The 26,645-nt window shown below is 44.4% G+C and overlaps 1 protein-coding gene and 1 pseudogene across 3 annotated transcripts in view; one reads left to right on the top strand and one right to left on the bottom strand.

Moving 5' to 3' along the window:
- The first annotated feature begins 161 nt into the window (after positions 1–161).
- Positions 162–1,665, top strand: LOC306646802 (AKT-interacting protein-like; annotated as a pseudogene). Its single transcript has one exon. The product of its transcript is annotated as an AKT-interacting protein-like (transcript).
- Positions 1,666–4,970: 3,305 nt separating this feature from the next.
- Positions 4,971–26,645, bottom strand: part of ELAPOR1 (endosome-lysosome associated apoptosis and autophagy regulator 1) — a 95,662-nt gene continuing 73,987 nt past the window's right edge. The window contains exons 8-22 of one of the 2 annotated variants that reach the window (XM_079132712.1): positions 25,988–26,076; positions 21,873–22,050; positions 21,035–21,163; positions 20,574–20,664; positions 18,473–18,578; positions 18,114–18,251; positions 16,954–17,217; positions 15,143–15,316; positions 12,417–12,597; positions 11,972–12,068; positions 11,381–11,482; positions 9,960–10,086; positions 9,698–9,876; positions 8,911–9,076; positions 4,971–7,804 (exon numbers count right to left, since the gene is read on the bottom strand). In XM_079132712.1, coding sequence (XP_078988838.1) covers positions 7,763–7,804; positions 8,911–9,076; positions 9,698–9,876; positions 9,960–10,086; positions 11,381–11,482; positions 11,972–12,068; positions 12,417–12,597; positions 15,143–15,316; positions 16,954–17,217; positions 18,114–18,251; positions 18,473–18,578; positions 20,574–20,664; positions 21,035–21,163; positions 21,873–22,050; positions 25,988–26,076 — 2,063 coding nt within the window. In that variant the 3' untranslated portion in view covers positions 4,971–7,762. The remainder of the gene's footprint in view (positions 7,805–8,910; positions 9,077–9,697; positions 9,877–9,959; positions 10,087–11,380; positions 11,483–11,971; positions 12,069–12,416; positions 12,598–15,142; positions 15,317–16,953; positions 17,218–18,113; positions 18,252–18,472; positions 18,579–20,573; positions 20,665–21,034; positions 21,164–21,872; positions 22,051–25,987; positions 26,077–26,645) is intronic. The other variant, XM_079132711.1, reaches the window with a different exon arrangement.

The raw sequence follows: 26,645 nt of genomic DNA, 5'->3' as shown, positions 1-26,645 counted from the left end.
CAGCCCCCGCCCCAGAGGCTTGAGGACCCCTGACTGGCTTCAAGCTAACTGCAAAGCCAGGACATGGCCCCTGCCTTGCGTCACCTTGAGACAGGTAAAGTGAATGCTGAGGACAGAAGAGTCGGATGACACAGACCACCGAGCTTCTCTGGAGTGCACCTATGAACCCTTTCTGGAGCATGCTCCATACAAAAACGATCTGATGGTGAAGAGAAGACATTAACAAGGATGTGAAAACCAGTCCTCCACAAACTGCACCAAAAAAACAGCTACCTTCTATTCCCAAAAATGCTTTGCCCATAACTAAGCCTACATCTCCTGCCCCAGCAGCGCCGTCAGCAAAGGCACACATGCTTTTTACGGACCCTTCTACTTGGAGTACTCTCTTCTTGCAGAATTTACCTTGGTTGTGAAGCAGAAGTTGCGAGGCGTCTATGTGCAGCCATCTTATCGCTCTGCATTAATGTGGTTTGGAATAATATTCATACGGCATGGGCTTTATCAGGATGGTGTGTTCAAGTTCACAGTTTACATCCCTGATAACTATCCAGATGGTGACTGTCTACGGTTGGTGTTTGATATTCCTGTCTTTCTCCCACTAGTTGATCCCACCTAAGGTGAACTGGATGTGAAGAGAGCATTTGCAAAATGGAAGCAGAACCATATTTAATACTTGCCATACAAGACTGATACAGCAAGCCCCCTAAACCCAGAGGCTGCAGTACTGTATGAAAACGATGTTCAGCTTTTTAAAAGTAAAGTGGTTGACAGCGTTAAAGTGTGCAGTGCTTGTTTGTTTGACCAACCTAAAATAGAAGACCCCTATGCAATTAACTTTTCTCTATGGAATCCTTCTATACATGATGAAGCCAGAGAGAAGATGCTGATTCAGAAAAAGAAACTGAAGAATAGCACAATAAAAGTGTTCATGTTGCTGGCCCGTCATGGGTAAAGCCTGGCTCAGTACAACTCTTCAGTAAAGAAGAGAAAACAGTAGCAACTTAAGAGATGGTGAATCTGGTGCACCGTGCACTTTCCTGCTGGACTGCGGCCTACTTAAAGCAGACTAATGGCAAAGGACTGCCTGAAGAGTAAACTGTGTGCTCCATAAGTGGTATCAGTGTTTTCCCTGTATGTGTAGTTTCTAACAGCAGGTTTTGGAAACCTCTCTTTAAATAATGCATTATTTCTATCAGAAGTGTCTTAGGGTGGTTATCTAATTCAGTATTCCAAATTACTGGGGACCTTGAGGCTTATGTATTTTTCTGAATATAATGCTAAAAGTAAGTTGCATTCATTTAAACTGAGCAGACAGAAACCAGCACTATTTAATAGTTCTTAAATTGGTGGTTTCAGTCATACATGTGCTAGCATATGGAGAGGACAGGTATGGGTATAGAGAGAGCAGAATCTAGAGCTTGGCACTTGTAAGTGGAAGATTGTTTCAGTCCTCAGCCTCCTGTCTTACTGATTTACAGACTGCTATCTCTGAGGAATGTATTAGAGAGGAAACCAGAACACTCGTTGGGTTTTTTTGTTTTTGTTTTTTTAAAGGCAAATTACTTAACTGTATTTTTATGGCATGAGGGAGAAAAAGTGTTAAAACGGTTTCTAATGAAGTCAGGTATTTAAATGAGGATTGACTAATGTTAGAGATGAAAATAAACCAATAAATGATAAAAAAATTTTAAAAAAAATCCGGGTCTTCGATCTTGCTTAGGCATTTTCACCTTTTGTCTTATTAAATTACAAACATCCCCCTATAAAATCCTCATGTTATCTAATACACATAACACAGTAACATAATATACTTTATTTATCATTATTGATTTGGGAATTTTAGAGCTGGAGGGGAAATTTAGCTCTTTGTTAGCCTAACGATCCCCAATCTTTTCATTACCTTTTCTCTATGTTTTGAACAATTTTTCTCTAATGAATGTGATTTTTTTTTCTTTGAGACAAGTCTCCCTAAGTTGCCCAGGTTGGCCTTGAACTCCTGGACTTGAGGGTCACTCTGGCCTTAGCCTCCTGAGCAGCTGGGATTACAGTGGTGTGCCACTGCACCAGGCTAACATGATTTTTCAAAAATTGTAATTCATTTTCCTCTGAAATTAATCAATGATGAGTGCTAACTAGAAATTCTGATCTGTAAAAAATAACCAGTGTCACTACACCCAGTCATTTCCGCCTAAAGTGAACAAGAACAAATGGGCACAAAGCTGTGGCTATGCATAGTGATGGTGTGAGGCCATAATGCTTTTGGATGTGTCATTCCTGTTTGTACTTAATACCAAGAATAGCTCTTGGGTGCTGCCTGAAAGGACTCAGGGATTCAAGGAACCCCTATATTGTTTTCTATATGAGGAAGCTAATGTCTGGGGAAATTAAGGGACGAAACCAAAACAAGTACACAGGTAAGTGTGGACTTGCTTCCCACCCCATTTCTTTTCTCCTTGAATATGTGACCTTTTCTTATAGGGCAGGGGCTCTTGAGTATTTGCATTTTCATCCTTGGAAGCCTAGCACAATGCCTTACACACGTTAGTTGCTCGTTACATGCTCACCGGGTGAAAGAGTTGCAGGGAGGAGGCTGACAGGGTAGAAGCTTTTTGCAGGTTCCAGGAACAGAATCCTGGGTGAGATACTGCCTTGGGGATCCTGGGGAGTTTGGAGGCGGACAGCCCGGGAGAATGGACCTTCAGGGAGGAAGCAAGAAAAGGCAGAGAGGGCAGCCAATCAAAACTACCTCCCTCAATTACCAGTTCAGAACTGGCTAATGTGGGAGGGTTCTCTGAGACCTCGCTTCAGCTTCTCTTTGTGTTCCTTTCACCGTCTTGGATTTGGAGTAAGCTTGCTTGGACAAGCAAGTTCAATCCTGTCACCCCCCCTGCCAGAAGTCTTGGGCGGCAACCGGTTGCCCTCAGGATGAATGTCCAAACAGGCTCCCAAAGCCCTTCATGACCTGCCCCTACCAGCTTCTATTACATGTTCTCTCTTTAACTCAGGACAATGCACTTTCAAGCCAAACTACCTGTGACTCCCCTTCTTTGCCCTGGAGCCTTTCTCTGAACAGCCTCCTTCTGCCTTGAACTCCCTTTCCCTCCTCTGTTCCTCCTAACTGGCTAATTCCTCCTTCCTCCTGGCTGTTCTGACATCCTCTTCCCCATCCCCCCAGTTGGGTTCGGCACCCTTCTGGATTCCCACAGTACACTAGTTTTTATATGCTGTTTCTGGAGGAACTCCAGATCTGGGTTGCCCACTCCCTCCTATCAGAGAGCAAAAGAAGTCCATGCTGCTGTCCTTGAGCAACTCAGAAGGAATTTGAAGATAATAACATGGGTAAGGAACAACTGCCAGACCTGGGGTGGAGGGGTCTTGATCCAGCCTCTCCCTCAGATGGGATTGGGGTGAGTGTGTCTCCTCTCCCATCACATTGTTTCCTATAGGGACTTGCATTTTATGTGGGATTATTGAGTTTGGAAAGTAAGAAGAAATTAGTTTATGTTCCAAAATCTTCTTTAATAGCTCTTAAATTATCCGTAAAATTTTGTATTGCCACCCTATGTCAGTTTCTCCATCTGTTCAATGGTCATTGTTCTTCTGTGGTTCCCAATGAATTAAATGCCTTCTTTAAGGTTTAGACCGAGTTGTATCTTCTTGCCTGAACACTTCGGCAATGACTGAGAAAACTTTAAAATTATTTGCACACACACACACACCCATTTTAGGCTCGATTACATCTGTGGCTTCTTTGTTGTAATGGAATACTGCACAATATATTGTTGAATTTATGAAAATTGACCAGACTCCCATGTGATTGTTTTTTCACTGTGGTATCCCCAATGGGTAAGCCAGGGAAAGTCTCACAGTAGGGTGGCCTTGAAGGCTGGGTGTGATCTGTCAGGTGAAAAGGGAGGGAGGGGCAGAGGCATGTAGCTTGTGCCTATGTGGAGAGTGCACTTGATGTATAAGCAACAGGGAAAGGGGCAGGGTGGGCTGTAGGGACTCTGTAGGGCCCATACTGGAATTTCTCTCTTGTAAGAGAAAACTGCCTCTGGACTGTGTAGAGAACTGAGTGAGGTAATGCCAGGAAAGCACTCAGTCCAGACTTGACACATGCAAATGCCAAATTAATATACTTCCTTTTCTACTTTCATTCTTAGAGTCTGGACTTTATCCCATAAGCAGGGGTGATATTCAAAATATTTAACCAGCAGTACAACATGGGTACCACCTGGTGAAAATGCATGTGGGTCATAAGCCACCAGCTTTGTCAGTCCTGCCTGACAGTGATGAGGAACCACCAGGGATTGTTGCACTTTGCCATCAGATATGTGTTCAAAAAAGGACTCTGACCTCAAAGGAGCCAGTGGGACCTGGAGGCAGAGAGGCTTGTTTGGAGGCTAACTCAGTAGTCTGATTTAGATCACCCAGTGTTTGGTGCCATTCAGACTTAAAAATCTGTGAAGTTCCAAACTCATTTAGCTGAGAGGATACTTTTTGAGAGTCAAGTGCCCTCAATTAAAATGACAGAAGGACAATCCATCTACTCTTGGAAATGGTAGGTCCTTGATATCCTCCAGGATTTTCTCCTCAGCTAGTCTATAATAATCCATCTCCTATCCCAAAAGCTAATTTTGTCTTTGTAGAAACGTTATGTGGTTGACCTTGTGTCACCTGAGAGAATCTGAACTGAGATGGCAGGGAACTCACATGCTAAGTGTTTTACCTGTTATCTGTTTTGCCCCCCATCCAATCTTGGTATCATTAGATTCATTTTATGATTGTGGAAACTGAGACTTTACACATTGACTGATTCCTCAATAGATAGCAAGAGGTTTCTAGCTTGGGTCTGTGGTACTCTGAAGTCTGTGCTCATTTCTGTCTCCTTCTCCTCTTCTGTTTAGGCTTCAAGGACATTTACCACTTCCCCTTCATCCATCCAACCACCCCATCTGTGTTCTAGAAAAACAACTCAAAAGGCATGTTTTTATTTCGCACAAAAAAATGTGACATGCAATTCCCATCCCCTAACAAACTATAAATGCTTGGAATACAGAATAAAAAGAAAATCCAACCATTCCTGACGAGACAAAAATTTGATTTCACAAAGCTGAAAAATCTGTTACAAAGTCTCTGCTGTATAAATATAGTCGGTCTTATCTTTTATGTAGAGTCAGACTAAAAAAAAAAAAAAAGTTTTGTTGGCATAAGAAATCCCCTGGTCCTTGGATACACCACAATCTCCATTGGTATTCCCAGCTAATACAGGTGAAGGCTACAGGATGAGAGTGACTTACAGGTGCCAGAACTCTAGGTGATCAAACAGACCTAAATATTTTATCTCCTGAACCGCATGCTCTCCCCAATAGCTTGTGCAAACTACCCTGGGTCAAGGGTTAAAGCCTTTCTCCCATAGCAGATCTACCATGTGTCTGTTCTGAAATGAATGTACAGGGCTGGGGTGTAGCTCAGTGGTAGAACACTTGTCTAGAATGTGAGAGGCCCTGGGTTCCATCCCCAGCACTGCAGGAGAAAAATAAAAAGATATGCAACTGTATGAATATACAAAAAGTCACTGAATTATATATTTTAAATGGGCTAATTATATGTTATGTGGATTAAAGCTCAATAAAGCTATATAAAAAATATCTGAAGTATCTTAAGTTGCCAGGGGAGCAAAAGGTGACCCCTTCCAGTGGAAATCAGCCCACAAGTAAAAAGGAGATCCTTAAAGTGCTATAACTAAATTTGTGGAGTTTGAGGTTACTCTGGGGGCACTTGGTTTCAGTAGATCAGAATAAAGAAGACAAAGGGGTGTACTTTTTCCCACTCCTTACAGAACAGCCTAAGGACCTACGGTGGTCCCTGTCACAACAGGCAGTTATTCAGCAGGAAGCAGAGATGCCCAGTTGCTGCCGCTGAGGCTGCAGAAGACTAGAGGCTATGTGCTCCATGGGGGAATTCCAGCATGGCTGCAGGTTCTGAAAGCCTGACTCCCACAACAGGAGGAAGGCTGTGAATATGCCCAAGAAAAGCTAGATATATTTGAGTCAAAAGGACTCCCAGCCACCAGGGACGTTATCAATGGCCAGTGATAGCCAAAATTCATGGCCCAAGTCCATATCTCATGGATTCTCATAAGACCATTGTCAGGGTGGCCATGGCTAATCAGATGAGCAAACCACTTTGTGGCACAAAAACCAATCCATTCTGATACTGACCATCTGGTCACGAAATGGACACTACAGAAAGGGCACAGGTACAAATCATGGGCAACTGGTGCTTGGGATGGTTGTGCAGGTCTGATTGTGAGGGAGAGAGAGAAGTGCTGGTTATAGAAAGAAAAAGACAATGTAAAGTCTTGCTCTGGTTTTGTCATTCAAATTCATTGATTATAGTTATGTAAAAGTGGGAATGGGGCAGAGAAGTCACCCACTCTATTAGCTGTTCAAGGGGTGTGTTGCCAGAAACAGGGGCCCACAGTCCTTTTAGCTTTTTACTGCATAAAGGAAAGGAAGCATCCCAGTTTGGTGAACATCTTGTTAGCTCTCCTAGTCTTCCCTCCTTGAAGACTGGTCCGGTTTTGTTTGGGGTACAGTCGAGAGATCTGGCCAGCCTATGAGTTACTGGATTTTGTGGCTGAGCAGATAAGTTAGAAGTAGACATCATGACCACTTCATGTCCATGCCACTATGGGATGGAGTCCCCAAAATAGCCACATTAACACCTTGGCCTCCTATGTTCTTTCACCTGTCCTGGAATATGGCCCTAAGGATAGGCTGCCCAAGGATGGAAACTGTCCTCACCAGCAAGAGTTTGCTCTCTCAATAAAAACCAACAGAGGATAAGTCTAGAACATAAGGATTTGGGGTTTACCTGATTCTCTTTAGTGTCATAGGGAGATGGTGGGATGTAGTAAAAAAAAAAAAAAAAAAAAAAAAAAAAAAAAAAGAGGGAGGGCAGAGAATAGATCCATCAGGGGCTCTGGGCATTTACTTGATAAACTTTTTCCTTTGGCTTTTGTGATAATATTACCACTAACTTAAGAAAATGAGGTACCTGGTTATAAAACAAAATAAGAAACCCCTTTCTTATTGCCTCTCTTTGTGCCTATCAAGCCTCTTCTTATGCAGGCCTTACTCACCTTGGCCAGGACTGTCCAGCTCATCCTGAGCTGGTTATTCAGGAGAAATGGATTCAGACTACCATGAAGATCATTCACCAGAGAGCCCAGACACCCTCCTCACTCAGCCTCTCTCCTAAAGAGATCATGAGCTGAGGGTTTATGATCAGGAAGACTCCCAGTTGTCTCTGCCATAAGAGGACAAGAGGAGTCATTTCTATACTTAAGAATAAGAGAAATATTTTCACTCCCAGAGTAATAAAAATGATGGGCAGATGAGGCTAAGACAGCTTCCTTGGCTGTGCCGGTTTAGGAAACAAGATGCAAGCAAGGGAATAATATACAAACAAAGTGTGGGTATATTTGGCAGGTTTGAGGCAAGCAGAAAGGAAGGTTTGGGTACTCTATAAAAAAAAAAAAAAAAAAAACAAAGATCTGAAAATTCAAATTTCTTCTGATAAGGCCACAATGAAGAGATTTCCAGCAGTGGGTATTGCAGGATGCTGGCACCCAAATTGCCTCAGGCTTGTTAGGTGATGTGCCAAAGTGAGGAGGCAGGTGAGGCAGGGTGACACCCCTCACAGGTCCATGTCTGGGCCTCCTGAGGATGTCTTCAATGGCACTGAGTCAAATCCATCAGGAGTCCTCTGAAAGAGAGATGGTGACAGGAGCTGGCTGCTGCACAGGTTGGGAGCAAGTTTAGAGGACAAAGAAGAGAAATGGAAAATAGGTGATAGAAGGAACCCTTATGGAAGTCCTTTTTCAGTGATTTTGTGGAAATATAGAAATGAGATACCCCCTGTTCTTGCTCCTTGGCCTTGAACTTGTGATCCTCTTGCCTCTGCTTCCCACCTTGCTGGAATTACAGGCATGCGCCACTACATTTGGCTCCCTGCTTTGCATCTTTGCTCAATTCTAAAAGTCTCAGATTGACTCAAGGAGTCCTGGGGAAACTGTTCTCCCATTGGTTTAAACAAAAAATCAAGATCTAAGGAGACCAAGGATGTCATCCTGGCAGGTCAGCACAACGGGAACAGAATTCAGCGATCCAAACACCTGCCATCTTTCTTCACCATCCTGCCTGTCTTCTCCTCCCCCTTACCACTCTCCCTGCCCACACCTGTTTGGATGAACTGGTTCTGGGCAGTAGTCAGGTGTGCATTCTGGCAGAGTGGGGCTGTAGCAACACTCCCTGGAGGAGTTGCTTGGATGCTTTCTGCTGGCCCCATGCCCAGCCACAGTGGTGTCTGTATTGCATTTATGAGCTCCACACTCACTCATCCGCCCACACAGGGCCAACCCTCCCAGCTCAAAATTTCTGGGTGCTGAACAGCTTAGACTTAACTATGACTCAGCCCCTACATGACTGGGCCCAGACACCTAGGGGACAGCACCCTCCACTGGTCAGAGGAGAGCCTTGCTTCTATCAGAAGCTTCTATCTCTGATCCTAGAGATGGGCTCTTCTCCCCTCCAAAAAAATGGGTGGAGGATGATTCTTAAAATATGAATGGTTCAATACTCCTTCTGGAAGTTAAAAGGCCCAAACAGTTCACCAACTGGAGTGCATGATAGGGGATAAGAAGCCTGGTCAACAGCAGCCTGGACACCAGGGAAAAGAGTACTGGTATCAAATACAGAAGGCAGAAGGCAGGATTTGGGGGTGGGGAATAGAATAGTAAGGGGCGTTGGGAGCAAAGTAGTGGTCCCTGCACAGTGTAAGGTCACATAAGAGTGGTTTCTTCTTCAGCCCTTCAGGCTGACCTCAGTGCCATAGTTCCCCTACCTTGGAGGTAAATGATTTGATCTTCCCAAAGAGTGACTTCTTGCTGGTAAAGATGAGGTCGTCTTCTACATCCTCGCCTTCCATGATGGCACAGCTGTCAGCTGCTGGCAGGTCACAGTCCTTAAGGGTAGTATTCATCACCAGTTTGGAGTACTTGTACTCTAGTCTATGAAACAGGTGCAGGGGAGGCAAGACATCAGAATGTGTGAATAAGGGAGAAGAAAGGAGAGAGGCTGGGCTGTAGACAGCTACTCCCCATGCCATGGGCAAGTAGACGGAAGCATGGCAAAATGGTGTCAGGGATGGGTGTATGGAAGAGGTCTTGGCTCACAATTAAGATCCTTTTTCTTTAAGGATAGCTGTTTTCCTGATCTCAAAGCTTAATGGATATATTGAAACCATAAAGTCATTATTTGTATTATTGTTAGTAACAACAAATTAAGGATCTCCCCCACCTCTTTGGTGCTGGGGATCAAACCCAGGTTTTCTTGCAGGTTAGTCACCTGCTGTACCACTGAGGTAAAACCTCAGCCCAAGGGACATTCTTTGACTCTTTGCTTTCCTTTTGAGAATCCTGCAGTCATTTATAGACTGCCAATGGTACTGTCCCTGTTGTCCCTACTTAGGAATGAAGATAAGCAAGGCATACACTGGATAAATGGCTTAATGAGTCTCTGGCTAGTCACAGGGTCTGTGGCCAACTCCCAAGAAAAGTCCCAATTAACTTATGCTCTGCTCTGTGATCCAACCCTGCCCAGTCTCAAGTTCCAATACCCCATTCACTTACTTTTGATTCTTTTTCCAAAAGTAGCAGGTCAAGACAGTAAGTAGGATGGCAGTACAAGTGCCTGCAGAGATGCCCACTTTCAGCCAGAAATCTATTGTTTTGCAGATGGTGACTCTCTGCTCAGGCAGGGAGATGCCACCGAAGCATAACTTTGGTTCTCGCCACATGTAAGTAGTCTTCTGTTGGGGAGAAAAGCAAGGCGAGGCACTCAGATCTCACATTCCCTCCTCTCCTGGGAAGCCCCCAATCAGAGGCAACCTACCTGGATCCCAGCCACACAGCTGCTGACGAAAGTGTGGTAGTCGGCAGCCGAGCACAGTGGACAAGCAGCCACACTCTCCCACAGGAAGTGGAAGTTACAGCCATCGCAGGTCCCATCAGAGCACATGCTAGCAAAGCAGAAAGGAGACCTGAGCTCTAACTTGCTGCACTGGTGGGGAAGATCTGTTTGGAGGACTATTCTGTCATTTGCCTGATTCTTATCCTCTCTCTGCCCACACTGCACTTCCAGAATCCTCCCAACTGGTTCTTTTTTTTTTTTTTTTTAATATTTGTAGTCATCAATGGACGTTTATTTATTTATACATGATGCTGAGAATCAAACCCAGTGTCTCACACATGCTAGGTAAGCCACTCTACCACTGAGCCACAATCCCAGCCCTCCCAACTGGCTCTCAACTCAGATTTTGTTTGTTTGTTTGTTTGCCTCCACTGGACTCCCCATTCTCTGCCTGTTCATTTTCCTGCTGACATCAGATGTAATTTAGCCTGTCTGAGCTCTAGCATGGCTGCCCCTCCAATTCCTCAGTGGCTCCTGTCTTCTCTATGAACAGGTGATATTTTGCATTAGCTACTTCGATCCAGCTTCCTCGGGGAAGGGTCTGAGTTGGGGTGGAGGTCAGGAATGGATATCTGCTTTGTACTTTACCATGATGTTTACAATGGCAAGAACAGTGACTTCACACTCCAACATGACTGGTGGATTAAGTTGTCCTGCTTTGCTCCTTGGCTACCCCATCAGTGATTTTGGAGCAGTATTTCCCCAACTGTGCTCCTCAAGACACCAGTGCCCATCAAGACATTAGTTGACAATATGTGGGGGAATAAAAGGAGGGAGTGGTGTCCTGTGGTCATGTTAGTTTGGAAGCTCTTCATCCAATGTATTCAGCTATTAAACTCAGAATTGGATCTTGTAGTTGCAGGGAGATTCCTAGGATTCCTAAACCTTTACTATTCTTAATCATGACCAGACTCCAAGAGAAGTCCTAAAGTCTCATTGCCTCAATTAATTCTCAAAACAACTCCCTGAGGGAAACTCAGTATGTCCATTTTACAGATCAGGAAAAACAGACCTAGAGATGATAAGAAATGTATTCATTTATGTTATATAGCTAGTAAGTGGAGTTGCTCATTCAAATCCAGTTCTCAAAGAGAGGTGTTAGCCACTATACTATGTATGTAACTGCCACCAAATGGTCTGGGATATTAGGGTATCTTTTATTTTTTCTTCTGCCCATTCTTGTGATTTGAAGATTGAGGATTAAGGTCCATGATTATGCATCCCAAAGTCAATTAATGGATCTCAAACTGTTTCCCCCTTTTTCAGTTATCTCTTGCTCTTGAGATGGAATGAGTCCAAGGAAGGAAGCTGTGGCCTTTGTTACATCCTTTTGTAGGGATTACCTTGGCAGTGACAGACTTCCAGAGGAAGGTTTCAACGGATTGCATCTGACACGGATAGTGGTTGATCTTCCAGAACTGCAGGACTGGGTGACATCACTGGACCTGCAGAGAAAGTCAGCACCCATAGGGGAAAGAGTCACTCCACTATGTTATTAGAGAACCATTAAGTAAAATCAACATGGAATGATTCCCTGGCTGGGCAAGTCATGACTTGGGCTCAGGCCTGACACAGAAGGAATGCATAGACTTTGGGCTATATATGGAGAAAGGGGAAACCAGGAGGATCTAGTCTATGGGGAAATGCACAGCTAAGGACAGGCAAGGCTAGCAGACACCAGGGCCTCCTTAGAAGCTAGAAGGGAAGTTTTCTGTGAATCTTCCAGTATTTCTCCCTGCCTCCAGGGTAGACGCCCTAGTAATACCCAAGAAGCTGGGACCAGAGTACAATGAGCTTTTACTCCATGACTGTGCAGATCTGCTAGACTTCGGACATGTTCTGGTTTGATAAGTAGGAGGTAGCTTGAGGAATGCAACAGGAATTGTGGACAAGTCCTAGGTTTCACTTGCATTAGCCTGGTCTTTCATCTTCACCTAAAAAAGAAGATCACATCCGGTATTCCTGAGGTTTCCGGGTGGAAAAGTTCAGCTGGGGAGGTGATTCCATCCATTGTCATATCTGTTGACACCCCTGCCAGATTAGAGTTCCTAATTAGTTCTCACTAGTAGCATTAGCTGGCAAACACTTCGCTTCTATCAATACATGTCAACATCCAAACTTAACTTCAGCTCATCGCATCCCCAAGAGCTCATGAAAAAGTGAATCAAAGTTTTGCATTGGCAAAACACTTAGCACACAGAATGGAATAGAGAGGTCAGGAAGTTGGGTTCTTCATATGGGGACATTTACCTTCCAGCTTGGCAACTTCAAACGTACAAGTGCATACGTGCATGTGCACACACACACACACACACACACACACACACACACACACACATACACACACTCAACCAAGCCTGGAGCAGCCGAGTTACTCACCAACAAGTCGATCAGCAAGACTGACAGGCTGTGAGGACACCCCAGCCTTATAACCTGTCACCTCTGGAGGAATGATGACCGCTTGGCAGATGTAGGCTGTGATGGATTTGGAGAAACCTGACTCGCCCTCAGGAATTCGGAGGTCAGTGACATTGTCAGTGCACACAGACATTTTCTTACCCTGGTGTGTGGGATAAAGGGAGGAAGATGTGGGAAAAAGCTAATGGTCACAGAGAAATTCCCAAAAAAAGAACAGGGAACAGGTTTTGACATTTAAAAGTTCAGGATTCCAATGGTACGTTGCAGTGGATGATTCATCCCAAGTCTAATGACAAGATAGACCAAGGGAAAAAAAAAAAAAAAAGGCTAAAAATAGGACCTTTGTGTCCTAGTTTTTGAACTCTGGCCCAGGGGTTCCTGTCTTTTTATTTCCTTGGAGTCACTATAGGGAAGTCTATATGAACAAGACTGGATGATCTGGAGTTCTACCAGCTGGCCAATGAAGGGTCCTTCTCAGCCATTTTTTAGACTGAAACTGAAATATATAACGGATCCTGGAAGCCAGTGAAATTTATTTGACTATTTGTCCTGGTTCATATTCCTCCTATCTCTCCCATGGTGCTGTGGTTCTACGATGTTTGTCTCAGAAGCACTTTCCAGAGTCTCCCAGGATTAAATCAGACTCCATAACCAGCTTCCTTCCTATCTTGAGGCAGGAGGATTCTAATTGTCTGAGGGCAATTAGAATCCCTTCCTTGCCCTCTCCCTTCTGCTCTGGTACTGGGGATTCAACCTAGGGGTATTCTACAACTGAGCTACATCCCCAGTCCTATTTATTTATTTATCAACAGGGTTTCACTAAGTTGCCCAGGTTTTAAACCAGTGATCTTTCTGCCTCAGCCTCCCAAGTCCTTGGAATTACAGGCATGTGCCCCTGTGCCTGACACCCTGCTGGGCAGAACCCATTCCATTTTTTTTCAAGAAAACATGTACTGAGAGAAGGAAGTTTGCTTCACTTTCTATCTTTAAGAAACTCACTCTGTAGAAATCTGAAAAAGGATAGGAATTGAGATTCTGTTGTTGGGATTTTATAATAGAATAAATATTGAAATATTCTTCCAAGATGTTAAGTTTATGGGATATCAACAGATAACTTACGCTAATATAAAATCATTTATTCAGTATTTTAAATTAAGCGGACTAAGTATTTAGAACTCAACATTTTCAATGTTGTAAGTTTTATTACAAATAGAGCTAAATCTGGCGTCTGTCCGTTTGTTTTCTACATTATAAGAAGTAGATGAAGGCCTTAAAACAGAAAGCAACCTTTATATTATAATAAAACAAAATTATTTTGTCCTTGAAGTGAAGATCTATCGTGTCACTGTACATAGCATTTTTTGAAAAGAACAAAGGAGTCAAGGAAGAAAAAAATGCACAATCCTGCAAATCCCTCCTCCCCCTGCCCCCCCTGCACTCCCCTCTCCAACTCATGGGCTGAAACTTTTGCTACATGGGATTTGCTTTCATCAGTCTCATTTCCTAAGCTTCTACCTGTTATTTCTGAGGCTTCACTTTAACTCTTCAAAGACTTCTAAAAACAGGACAGATACCCATCTCTAATCTTTCAGATTCCTTTATTTTGACATGCTCTTTGCAGGCACACACCTGCTCTTCTGCATGCTGCACAAAAAGGGTATCAGCTGTGAGATACAAACGCCTCCCCATCACAGTCACAGCCTCAGTGCCCTGGCTGCTCTCTATTTTATGATATTGGAATGAACTTTCTGAACTTCCCACTGCTAATCGTGACTTATATGTAATTAGTAAAGGGAAGTAGTGGTGGGAGCTCCCTTCATATTTCTTTCTGCCTTTGGATTTTGGATCCAAAATATTTGCAGCAGCATGAAATGACTGATGATCCCCTTCTTTACTTATAAAAGCTTTCATGTTATTTTCTTTTGTACTGTCAGCAAAGATATAAGCTTATTTTTTCGGTCTCTAGAAAACAAGTGACACATGCAATGATTAATGAGGATTTTTTTTTTTTTTTCTTTTTGGTGCTGGGGATCAAAGACTGCTTCCCCCACCTCCCCACCCCAACCCTCACCCCTGCCACCTTTGGTGATACTGGGGATTGAACCCAGGGCCTTGCGCAAGCTAAGCATGCACTCTACCACTGAGTCATATACCCAACCCCCTTTTGCTTTTCTCTCTTTCTTTTTTTAAAAAGACAAGGTCTCACTATGTTGCCCTGCCTAACTTTGAATTCCTGGGCTCAAGTGATTCTCCCACCTCAGCCTACTTTTGGCTTAAGGCCAGAAGTGTTTCTGTTTCTGGAGTTTTTCAGACTTTGGAATATTTTCACAGACTTTATCAGTTGAACATCCCTAATGTGAAAATGCAGCATCCGAAATGTTCCAGAATCTTAACACTTCCTCAGTATGTTTAAGAATGCTCAACTAATGCTCACTCGGAGGGAGAAAAAAGGTCAGGAAGTCAATGAACACCTTATTCAAAACATTTTTATTTCCCTAAATGTTTATCATTCATATGATTTAAGTTCAGGGGGAAAAGGAAGAGTTATAATCATTTTAGACCTTTTTAACCTCCTCAATCTCTGGCTGCCTGAAGGTTTCCTATCTCTTCTCCTGTGTCCTGTCTCTGGCCTCCCATCCATTGGTTTCCCTTTTTCAATTTTCACACTGTCAACTTGCATACCATACCTGGTTTCCACAGATACTCAGGGTAAAGTGATGGAAATATTTCAATCCCTTTGAAGTGAAGCTTGGCCCTCCAGACAGAGAGATGGTGTTTGCCAAAGCTGAGAAGTTGTAGTTGAAAATCCTGGATGGAGTGGTGCGTGAGAAGGTGCAATCATTGTAGCAGAGAGAGTGGATCTGGTGGAGAGAAGAATGGGGTCAGGTTGGCTGGCCATGCAGGACCTTGAGGGGCCTGAGTGGGGAAGAGCAGACTTTCCCCGAGTCTGGTCCAGCTCAAATGGGGTGAAAGAGAAGGAAGAAAAGATTTGGGGTGGATATTAAAAGAGGTGTATGAAACTGATACTAGTGCGATTTATATACATCTTTCTACTCAATACTCAGCACGTATATGTTGTATAAGCCTTCATGAATGAAGGGTTCTTATGCATGATTGCCTAATAGTAGTGTTCACAAAGCACTCTGCCAGAATCATCAGCTGGCACCGAAAACTTAACCAAAAAGTACTTCTACAAGGACATCTGTCCTACAACTGTCGTTTCTACCTTGGACTGATGCCACTCTTGGTATTCATCATTGCAGCCAAGGATTATTGTTCCAGATTATCTGATGCAATCCTTCTCAGTTTTGTCTTTAACATTTTCCCTTTGTCTCAAATTCTTTGCCTATGCCCATAGCTTATTATAGCATATTCCCACCATGATTCTCTGCTATTCCCAAACAAATATCAGTATTTCTTTGAGAATCTCTCTCTGATTCTTTTCAACACTGGGAGTTGAATCCAGGACCTCACACGTGCTGGGGAAGCAATCTACCTCTGAGCTATAGCCCCAGCCCTGCCCTTCTTACTTTCAAGCAGAAGACATGCCATACTAACTAGAATAGGGTGTTCAGGATGGCAAGAAAGAAACAACAATTCTCCCCTGATGCACACCACCCTCCTACACATTTAAAACTCACTGAACCTGCTTCCTCTTCCTCAGGTTCTCTGTAAGAAATTGAACTCAGAAGGGAGAATTACTTCCTGTTACTTGCCTTACACACTGTCATTCCCTCTCTCAGTGCTTTGTGAACACTATTACCAGGCAATCATGCGTAAGAACCCTTCCTTCCAAGGAAAGAAGATTATGATAAAAGTCCAGGATACCCAAAAGATGTCACCAGGGCCCATAGAATCTTTGCACTTACTTTGCCATTAAACCAAGTGATGTTGACAGAGCATATAAATAACATCATATGGATGTCTGTCTGTGTGGTTGTGATTAGTAAAATATGAATTCACTTAAAAGCACTAATGAGCATCTAAGAGCTTTTAGTTGTGTGTACTTTCTTGGATGCAGTAAGTACATATGGGCAATAGCACTGTTTTGATATGTTTGAGAGGAATCTTTATACCCCTAAACCTGAGAAGAAGCTATTGGGATAGGAGACAGTAAAGCCAATTAACTGTATGTTCCAGCAGAGGTTGAGTTATATTCCAGGGGAGAGGGGACGAACTCCCATGAAAACAGGCTGATTGGACTAGGCTCCAGACCCCACTATTCTCTCCCTTCAGGTCTCTGACAAATAACCCTCTGGGTAAGACAGTCACCCATCTCCCTTACCCATCAGCTGAAGACAAGACTTGTCCATGACTGAGGGAAATCAGTCCTACTATAAGAACTCATCACCCACAGTCACAACCAGGACTCCAACCTGGGAATGTGTTGGAGGAACACTTGGGGATCAGCCCTCTAGAACACCATCCAGGACCCAGCACCCCCTGAGGTCAACCAACCAGAGGCCCAAGATTAGGATGCATGGAGGACTGCTAGCACCTGATTGTTCTTGGTCCCTGGACCACAGGACATGCAGGCCTGGGCACCATAAGGCTGGTGGACTTTCAGGATTGTGTTTGTGGGGCAGGAATGGCAGGTTCCAGAATCTCGGTCAATATAGTAACCAGCAGGACAAGAGGTGCAGGAGGAGCCCATGTCAGAGGCTTCTAGGGCACAGGGGCGGCAGTAGGAGGCTACCCCATCCATGACATTGGTGATATTGATGGAGTAGATCTTGGCAACATCATTGGTGTACTTTCTGCCCTGGAGACAAGGAAGTAAGAGGGGAGAGCATGAAGGCCGAAGACAGCAGCAACAATGGCAACAGCAATGTATTTCCTGAGGTCTTATCCTATGATGCTTGGGAAGACTCTTAGAAGCAATCTATTCTTTTCAGTCACTTGGCAGTGGTGTTTTAAGTGCATTTTGCATAATTTTAAAATAAGACTGACTCATTTTAAGTTCTGTGTAAGAATACTGAGTACCATGGGAGCAATAGATATTGTTATATGAAAATGACTGTTCTTCTCCTTATAAAAGAAAAAAAAACATGTTGTAGAGAAATATATAGCACTCTACTGTCATGTATCTCTAAAAAAGAACAAATATTAAATCTCAAAAAAATAAAGAATAACCTAATTTGGTTTTATAAAAAGCAATGGAAATTATATCCAAATGTGCTTCTAAGTAAAAAGCTTTGGTATAAAAAAGCATCCAATTAATATATTTACTATTAAGTCTGAAAAAAAAAGACTGTATAAGAGATATTTTAGATGTTAGGATTTTGGTTGATTTTATTTCATCTTCATGATAATTTCTATTTTCTGTTTTCTGCATTACCATATTTACTCTGAATTAAGAAAATAAACCAAAGTTGTTATTATTAAAAATACCAATAGGACGGCTATGCCCTGGGCAGGGGCTACAAGGACACACAGGTGATTGAGGGAGCTCACTGTGTCATCTTCTCTGGAAATTATTTAGACAGGTTACACAATCCTCAGAGGGATGCACTTGGCCATTTTCTGCTGGACTCCCTTAACATTGGTCTCAGCCTTGGATTCTGAACCTCAGACTCCCATGTGAGCTCATGCCAGGAATCTCTCTGGGTTCAGAGATCTCTCCTGGGATTTGGGGTAGGTGGAAGGTACGGGACTCACGGTCTCATGAAGAGTGGTCCTCTGGAAGGCCCAGGTGAAGCTCATGGTGGCATTCTCCTCGATGGTGTAGGTGTAGGACTGTTTGCCTTTGGAACCTTTCCACGTTTCCACAGGAGTGTTGGTTCTAGAATTCATGCCCTGAGCCCAGGACACACAAGTGAGGAGGGCATGCTGGCTAGAGTGGAAGAGGGTGCCCTACCACTGCCACCCCACAGTCAATCACATTTGGTCAAACCCTGATGGTCACTCCGGGCCCTTTCTCTGTGGAACTATGAGTAGGTGTCCATTATGTTAACTGGGACAGATGGGGTCAACCCTGGCCTGGAAGTCCCATGGCCTGCAAAGAAAGGAAAACGTACCACCATGAAGTAGAGCTCACAGTTCACCGAACAGATGGTCTCGAAGACAAATGTGATCCTGGCCACCTCTTTATTCTCTGAGTCTGCCATTACTGACTGTGGAGATCTGTGGAGGAAGAAACCAAAGATCAGTTCCAGATCCCAGGCAGTGCTTATTGAAGGGCTCAGGCAGCAGCAGGGATCAACTGGGGGACAGGATTAGGTTCCAAGTGTGTTGGAAAGAGCTCAGACTAAATACTGCCACGTAAGCTTTGTAACCTTGTCCTAGCCAAACTATACTTTCCTCAGCTGTAAAGTGGAGCGATAATATCTTTCTCATCTACCTCCCATTATTGTAGTGACATCCAAAGGCATAACAGATGTGGATGTGCCTTATGAAATGCAGAGGTGATCTGCAGACCAGCTCTGAGAGTTCATTAGAATTGCAGAACCTCATCAGGCCCCCTCCCTGGGCCCACTGAATCAGAATCAGTGTGTTAACAGGATTCCCAGGTGGTTTGTAAGCATGTTAAAATTTGAGAGGTGCCACTGCCATAAGTTGTAAACTATCTGCATTTACTCAGCCTTGCCTGGCTCAAGTGAGCAGAATTTGAGTGTCTTCAGTAAAAGTTCTCAGGCTGGTCCTTCTTTGGGGAAAGCAAAAGCCATGCTCAAGTGGTCTGGGGTTGAGGGTGAAGAAACACCTACTTTGGTATTGTGGTGTGGATACACATCTCCAAAGGCCCACATGTTAAAAGTTAGGTTCCTAGCCCATGGTGGAGCCTTTAAGAAGTAGGGTCTAGTGGGAAGGAGTTAGATCACTGGGGACATGCTCTTGATGAGTATACTGGAATCCCAGCCCCTTTTTTTCTCTTTTTGCTTCACAGCCACCATGAGGTGAGCAGGTTCCTCCACCACCCAATCCCCAACATGATATGCTGCTTGCCACAGGTCTAAAACAACAGGGCCAACTGATTATAGACTAGAATCTCTGACACTGTGAGCCAAAATAGACCTTTCTTCTTTTGAAGTTTATCATCTCAGGTATTTTGTTATAGTAACAGAATGTTTATTAATACATTATAATTGGAGTTTCAAATTGGAAAGTACTTTTTAGAATGATATTCCACCAAACCTTAAATATGTTCAACATGCAACCAAGGATCTACCTGGTCCACTCTGAATAATGTGAGTTAAAGGAAGTGAAACTAATACACTTGGAGCAACTGCATTCGACTTAACTTCATATCAGGGACAGAAAGCAGAGGCTTCCAAAGAGGGATGGAGAAGTCAAATTGGCAATGTTGTGTGTGTGGGGGGGGGTCCATTCAATAATTTCTCCCTCATCTTTAAAGCACTCAGGGGCAGAGGAGTTCACTTTGGCTTTGAAAACCCATTTATGACTTTTCTTTAGACTTTAGCATTTGGATTGGGTTCTGAGGCGCTCTGGTTCCCAGCTCCTCCTGCACAGTAGTGCTAACTAATGGACTAGAAGAATCATGGCTGCCTACGTGAGTCCCGCATCACAGGCTGTGTTACAGACCAGAAGCCTGAAAGCCTGGAGAGGCAAAGTAACTTTCCCAAGTTCACAAAGCCACCGAGTGGCACAGTTCAAGGGTTCGAGTGCCCTAACTTCCAGTTCAGTGCTCTTTCCACCACACCCCACTGCCAGGAGGTTTTGTTTTTGTTCTTTTTTTGGCAATTGCTAATTGTCCTAAGTCCTCTTGGGATGTAGGGACAAATACAACAATAAGAACAATCCCTATTAATCTTCTTGCCCAAATAAAGATGAATTGTATATCAGAAATTCTGACCCCAATTTTTAAAAAGATTTTTAAAGTCCTCTCTGATGTGAGGAGGAGAAATTTTCAAGTAGCATATGAGCAATCAGTGGGAGAAGCCAGGTGATATGAGAGATTAATAGTGAATCAGCACAGGTGGCAACTAAGAAATTGTGTTGGCATCCAGGTCAGCCTGGCCCAACCATCACTGTGCTGGGCTGATGCCTAGGATGAAGTGAAGTTCAACTCCAGAAGCCCTCTCAGCTACAATATTCTAAGGAATGTGGATTCCAAATGTGGCCATGTTGGCTGGTGCTTCCTCTTGGTTTTGTGGTCCTCACCTAAATCCTGGCACAACCAGAGTGAGAATCATGAAGTCATTGTCTGAGGCACCAACAGCTGTATAAATGTGATCACCAGCTACCTCCCAGCCTGGAAAAGGAAAGGAGAGAGTTAATGCCCTATGCTCTCTGGTGCAGGGCAAATGTGCACCAGGTGACACTGGAAGGGAGAGATGGTACTGTCCTTTGAGGCATCCAGAACTGAGGTGCTTATCCTGATACTTTGGGAAAGACACTGAAACCCTCACACTGAGACCTCTGGGACATGTGCATGTTGTTTCTGTCTCTGAAACTAAGTTTTGACAGAATATAGGCCCATGAGGAGTGGAACTTTGAAGGGAATGCATGTCAGGATTGGCTTATTTTCCTCAGACATCACTATTATGAAGAAATGTGAACTTGGAAGACACCCTGTGGGAGTGCAGGAAGTGATAGCTCATGGTAAGGAGAGAGGCGATTACCTGTCAGGCCCTTGTACTCAAAGTTGATCCCACTGAGAACAGTCGTTTCCATGTTTGTGGGCAGGGTGTTCCACCATTTGTATTCAAATCCCACAGCAGGTTCAGTCCCAGCTGGGCAGTGGACACAATCTGGGGGAGCCACAAGATCCATTATTCATCAGGAAGACTGTAGCCACCCTGCATGAGCTGCTACCACACAGACAAGTGGCAGCTGAACAAGGACAGCTGCTGAGTGTTGTTGAACAAAGTTATGTCAAACTGACTCAGTCACATTCTGATGATGCATTTAACAAGCTCTAGATATAAATGCTGACCCTTCACTCCAAAATCTCCAGCATCCTCCTAGTGTACCAAAATTTTCATTTCAAAACTCATATATACCTTTCAGTCTAACACAAATAGTTCACATGCATTATCGTCACATTAGTACTATGCAATACATTCATAGTTGATACACAAATCCCCACAATTCCTTTTTTTTCACTGTGGCATTTAAGTTCATCTCAGAGCACCAAGCCTTCTAGTTAGCACCTCTGCCACATACTGGAAGCTTCTGTCATGAGGATTGGGTCCCTTCGGGCCAGGGCCAGATTCATAACAATAATAATAATAACAATAATAATAATAACAATGTTATTCTGACTCTGACCTACAGGTGGGGCTGGCCCTGACCTCTCTTTTACTGAACTTGGTCTGCAGAGGAAACCTGCTCCTCACTTCTTCTCTTGGAAGGGCAGAGTCTGCGTTTGTCTGGCTATTCTGAGCACCCATGTGGCCCACCCACCTGGAGGACATAAGAATGAATACCATGCAGGGCACAGGGCAGTAAGGAGGTTACCAGAGCCGTTGGAGTAGGAGCCATAAGGGCAGGGCTCGCAGGTGCTGTTGTTGGTTTTGAAGAAGCCTGGGTTGCAGGGTGGGCAGCGGGTCTTCACACCAGACGCAGGGAGCTTCACCGCCCCCTCAAGGTCCTCACCACAGATTTTCGGTTTGGCCCATTTGTACATGAGCTGCGTCTGTAAAGATGAATTAAACATGGCTCAGCATGTGTGGGATTTAGCAGGTGTTTAGGACTCTAACTTGAGGATGTGGGAGTGGGGGCGAGGATGAGGGGGTGGGATTTTGGATGAGAATGAATGCTTTACCAGGGTGGGAAAAGTCGGTTTGGTCACGGACTTATCCTAAGCACCTAGCCCAGAGCCTAAGGCATGTTTACATTCAATAACTGCTGGAAGAACATTGGCTGGATGAAGTGGGACGTGTCTAATGAGGAATTTGTGACAGAGGGAATAGCAGACAAATGTCTTTTTAAAAAAGCTCTTATTCCACTGTAGAATCTCACTATTACCATGGTCTTGGGAAAAACAGCTGGTAAAAATCCCAGAACACAAAGGGGCATGGAGTGGAGGGGCCAACATAAGGTCCAGGTAAAGAGGGGTGGCTGAGATGTCCTAATTGTCCTAATTTGTTTTCCGAGTGGTACATTCTTTGCCTGTGTGTGTGTGTGTGTGTGTGTGTGTGTGTGTGTGTGTGTGTGTGTATAATACTAGGGATAGAATCCAGGGGTGCTCTGCCACTGAGATACAACCCTGGCCCTTTTTAGTTTTTATTTTGAGAAGGAGCTCACTATAGTGCCACAGCCGGCCTCCTCCTGCCTCAGCCTTTCAGGTTGCTGAGAGTACACACGGGCGCCACAAAACCTGGCCATTATTTGCTCTTTCACTTATTCAGTTAAACATCTGTAGAAAGCCTGAGATATCTACATGCCAGACCTGCTGTCTCCATGAAGTATGAGACATGGCTGCTAGCCTCCAGGAGCTTACTGTCTAACAAGAGCAGCAATTATATAACAATCCAGGTGGGAGAATGGACCTTGGTGTTGATGGGACATCAAAGCAAAAGGAACAGCCAGCGAACAGTTCTATGGACAAAGCAGCCGTGTTCTACTGACCACTAAGGTCATCCTTGCTTTTGATGGAAGCATTGGGTGCAGGAGACCTCTGGTGAGTAAGGGGAAGATGGGCAGCTCCATTCTTCCCATGGCCCTCAGATGGAGTCAGAGACAAAAAAGTCCCCTGATGGATGGTACTGGGAGATGATGAAAATGATGGGTGCTGCACACCATCCATGTGAAAAGATGGGTGAATAAGTCCTCTGTCCCTTTTGTTCAGGATAAACAGGGACAAAGTCTTGGGCTGTGGGTGTAGCTCAGTGTAGAGTGCTTGCTTAGCATGCACCAAGGCCCTGGGTTCAATCACCATGACCACACGCGTGCGCGTGTGCACACACACACACACACACACACACACACACACACACAGGGACAAGGTCTTAGGGAGGAGCTCATGCTGCCTTCATTGGTGGCAAGCCTGGGGCTCCTCTTTCCTTCCTGTGCTCAGCTCAGACCTCTTCCCTGTGAAGAGTAGCTGGAGCCTCAGGCTGTGTTTTAACCTTACTCTTCCCAGGCTTTCTCCTGTGAGTTTCAGGCAGAGAAGGGTTTGGGCAGGAGAATTGACTTGGGTCATCTCTTGAGCAGTACATTTAGTGACCACAAGGGATTGGTCCCTGAGAAACCACCGAAGCATAAAAAGATCACTAGGGCAATCATAGTAACCAGCTTGAGGTATGTCCCTGGATTTAAAATATAATTTAGAGGACAAAATGAAATCACCAGACAGCAGAATCAATGTGGGTGTGAGGCACGGAGCCTTCTGAAAGGCGATCTGGCAAATGAATATTCATGCGCATTCCTTAAAGCCCATGCCTCAGCAACCCCTTGGCGCCATGCTTGGGCTATGCTGTGTGGCAGGAGCAGACTTTGGCCTGACCCCAGGACCTAGAGGTCCTGCGGTGGTCAGGGAAGGGCAGATACCAGGCTCCAGGCAGCAGAACATGCTATAGATCTGGAAGGCCTTGGCTGAGCCCAGAAGAGGCGAGAGTGGGGCAGGAGGAAAGAAAGACAGCCACAAAGTCACTTGTTATGCCTAGTGGGGAGAAGAGGAGCAGGATTAAATGTGACCATTTTTAAGAAGTATTTTTTAGATGTTTCTAGACCTTTATTTTATTCATTTACTTATATGTGGTTCTGAGAATCAAACCCAATGCGTCCCTCATGCATGCTAGGCAAGTACTTTCTCTACCACTGAGCCACAACCCCAGCCCCTAATTATGCCCATTTTATTAGTGAATCAATTGATACCAAGAAAATGTTTTTGTTTGTTTGTTTGTTTTTGTTTGTTTTGTTTTGTTTTGTTTTTTTGGTGGGGGATGATCAGGGACTGAACCCAGGGGCACTTAACCAATGAGCCACATCCCTTTTTATGTTTTATTTAGAAACAAGATCTTGCTAAGTTGCTTAGGGCTTCGATGAGTTGATGAGGCTGGCTTTGAACTCACAATCCTCCTGCTTCAGCTCCCCAAGCTGCTCAGATTATAGGCATGCACCACCACATCAAGCTGGTACCAAGAATATTAAAGTGATTTTTTCACAGTTATGCAGAACACCAGACACAGCAGAACAGAGTTCAACTGACAAAGACCAACATTCTCTTTCAGCTTCTGGGGAAGGGCATGGTGTTCCAAATATGGGAGGAGGGTGGTGGTGAGAGATAACTGCGGGAAAATAGTCTCAGTTAAGGACCAGACTATTTCATGCTTAATTAGCAGAAAGAGAACTCATTCGGCTTTCAGCCAGCAAACATTGATGCATTCTAATAGCTAAGCATTATGCTTAGTGCTAGCTGTACAATTCCTGACTCCTAATTCTATCTCCTTAAGAGGCGCTGGTTTAGGGATACAGACAATTCATCCAGAATGTCTAGTCTAAGGTGGACCCCTCCACTTGCCCCTTCCAGTCCATCCCTCCTCACTGATGCTGGTTCTCAAGCTCACCAAGCACATGCAGCCTCCTCTGCACAGGCTGTGCCTTCTGCTTGCAAAGCTCCATGGCTCCTCCTTCATCTCATTCAGCTCTGCTCAGTCACTCCCTGGTCATCTCTACCTCTTCTGAAATAGCATCCTCACACCCTCTTTCATTCTTTCTTAATCTAGTTTTCTTTCTACCATTTATTTCCATTATTATATACCCATTGTGGTCTACCAGTTATCTCTTTCCTCAACAAGAATTAAGCTCTATAAGAGCTAGATATTCCTTTTGTTTTGTTGACCTACTGCCTAGTACAATGCCCCAGCATATAGTAGCTGCTTAATAAATATTTGTTGGCTGTTAAAATGAACAAACAGCCTCCTCCAAGAGGCCTTATCTGGCTCTTCAGGCCCAGGCACCCCTCTTCTGGACTCCCTCAGTGCCTTGAACATCCCTTTGTCTGGACTCTCTTTTTTCCTCTCTCCAAACTCCTACACAGGACTACGAACTCCGTGAGAGCAAGAGCCTGTCTCAGTTCCTTGTGAGTCCCCCCACCTGCACATTAGCTAGCATGCAACAAGTGTTGGTTGATTCAGTGTCAACCAGAGCACAAAGGAATTTTTCAAGACAGAAGGCCTGGGAGAAAGAGAAACAACAGAGATGGAACCAGTCAGACAATTCTCCAGCGAGCCCAGGAGTGAGAACCAATTCCCAATGCCACGCTGCAGGAGCAGCACTGGGGAGTCAGCCTGATGCGCTCCAAGAGGAAGCAAGCAGGCATTGACAGGCAGGCATGCCCAGAGGGGCAAAGCAAATGGGAGAAACCAAGCAAAAGGAAATGAAATGGTTTGTGAAACGGAGCATATGTGAATAAGCCGTGAAACGAATGAGGCGAAAACAGTTTCTGGCCTGAAAGTGAATGAAGCTGTCTTGCTTTGCCCCTGATTGTCCCTGGGGTCACTGCACAGGTCTGTAGGGTTTCAGCTGGTACCAGTTTCACTGACCACTGGAACTCTCAACAGTGATAAAGTCCAGGGAGCAGGAGGCAGTCTACCTGGGCTAAGGGACTCCAAGGCTATGCAACCCACCTCTCCGTTGGCATCACAGGCGGTGTGTGTGTAGAAATAATCTTTGTCTGTGCAGGCTGGGCGCACCTTGCAGGAAGAGGATCCTTTTTCTAAATTGGCGGAACAGGAAAAATATTTGAAGTTACATAAGAAAGCAAAGCCCTTCACCACTTGTTCATGATCCTGCAGCTCCCAAGCCCCTGGGGTACATCCCACACAGATGCTGTGCAAAGTAGAAAATCCTGCATGTCCACTCTTCCCTTTGCCTCGATAACATTGTTTCCAGTCCCCCAAGCCCTGCTCAGATACCCTTTGTGCCTCTCCTGGGTGCTGATGAGAAGCCACTGACCCCACACTGTGGGGCAATGTGTCAGTGACTGAATCATAGGCCAGCAAGGAGGGAAGTGTCTGGAAATAGCATCCTGCAGGTTAACCACCAACAACTAAAGTTTCCTGAAACCTGCCACAGTACAGGTGCCTTAGTGTCCTGACTGTGGGTGTGGTTTTCCTACTGCTGAAGGACTGAAGTAAAACATGGTAAAGCTTAGGGCATTGCTTTTAGACTCTTATTTCAAATCTTTCTCTGAATATTCTCTTAACATGTGCCTAACATGAAGGCCTTTCACCTTTGAAATTTCCCCATCTCCGCACAACTGTCCTATAAAAAAAGGTTGCAATT

This window comes from Sciurus vulgaris, assembly GCF_902686455.1.
Source record: "Sciurus vulgaris genome assembly, chromosome: 1".
NCBI lineage: Eukaryota > Metazoa > Chordata > Mammalia > Rodentia > Sciuridae > Sciurus > Sciurus vulgaris.
This window is presented reverse-complemented; position numbering and strand designations above follow the sequence as displayed.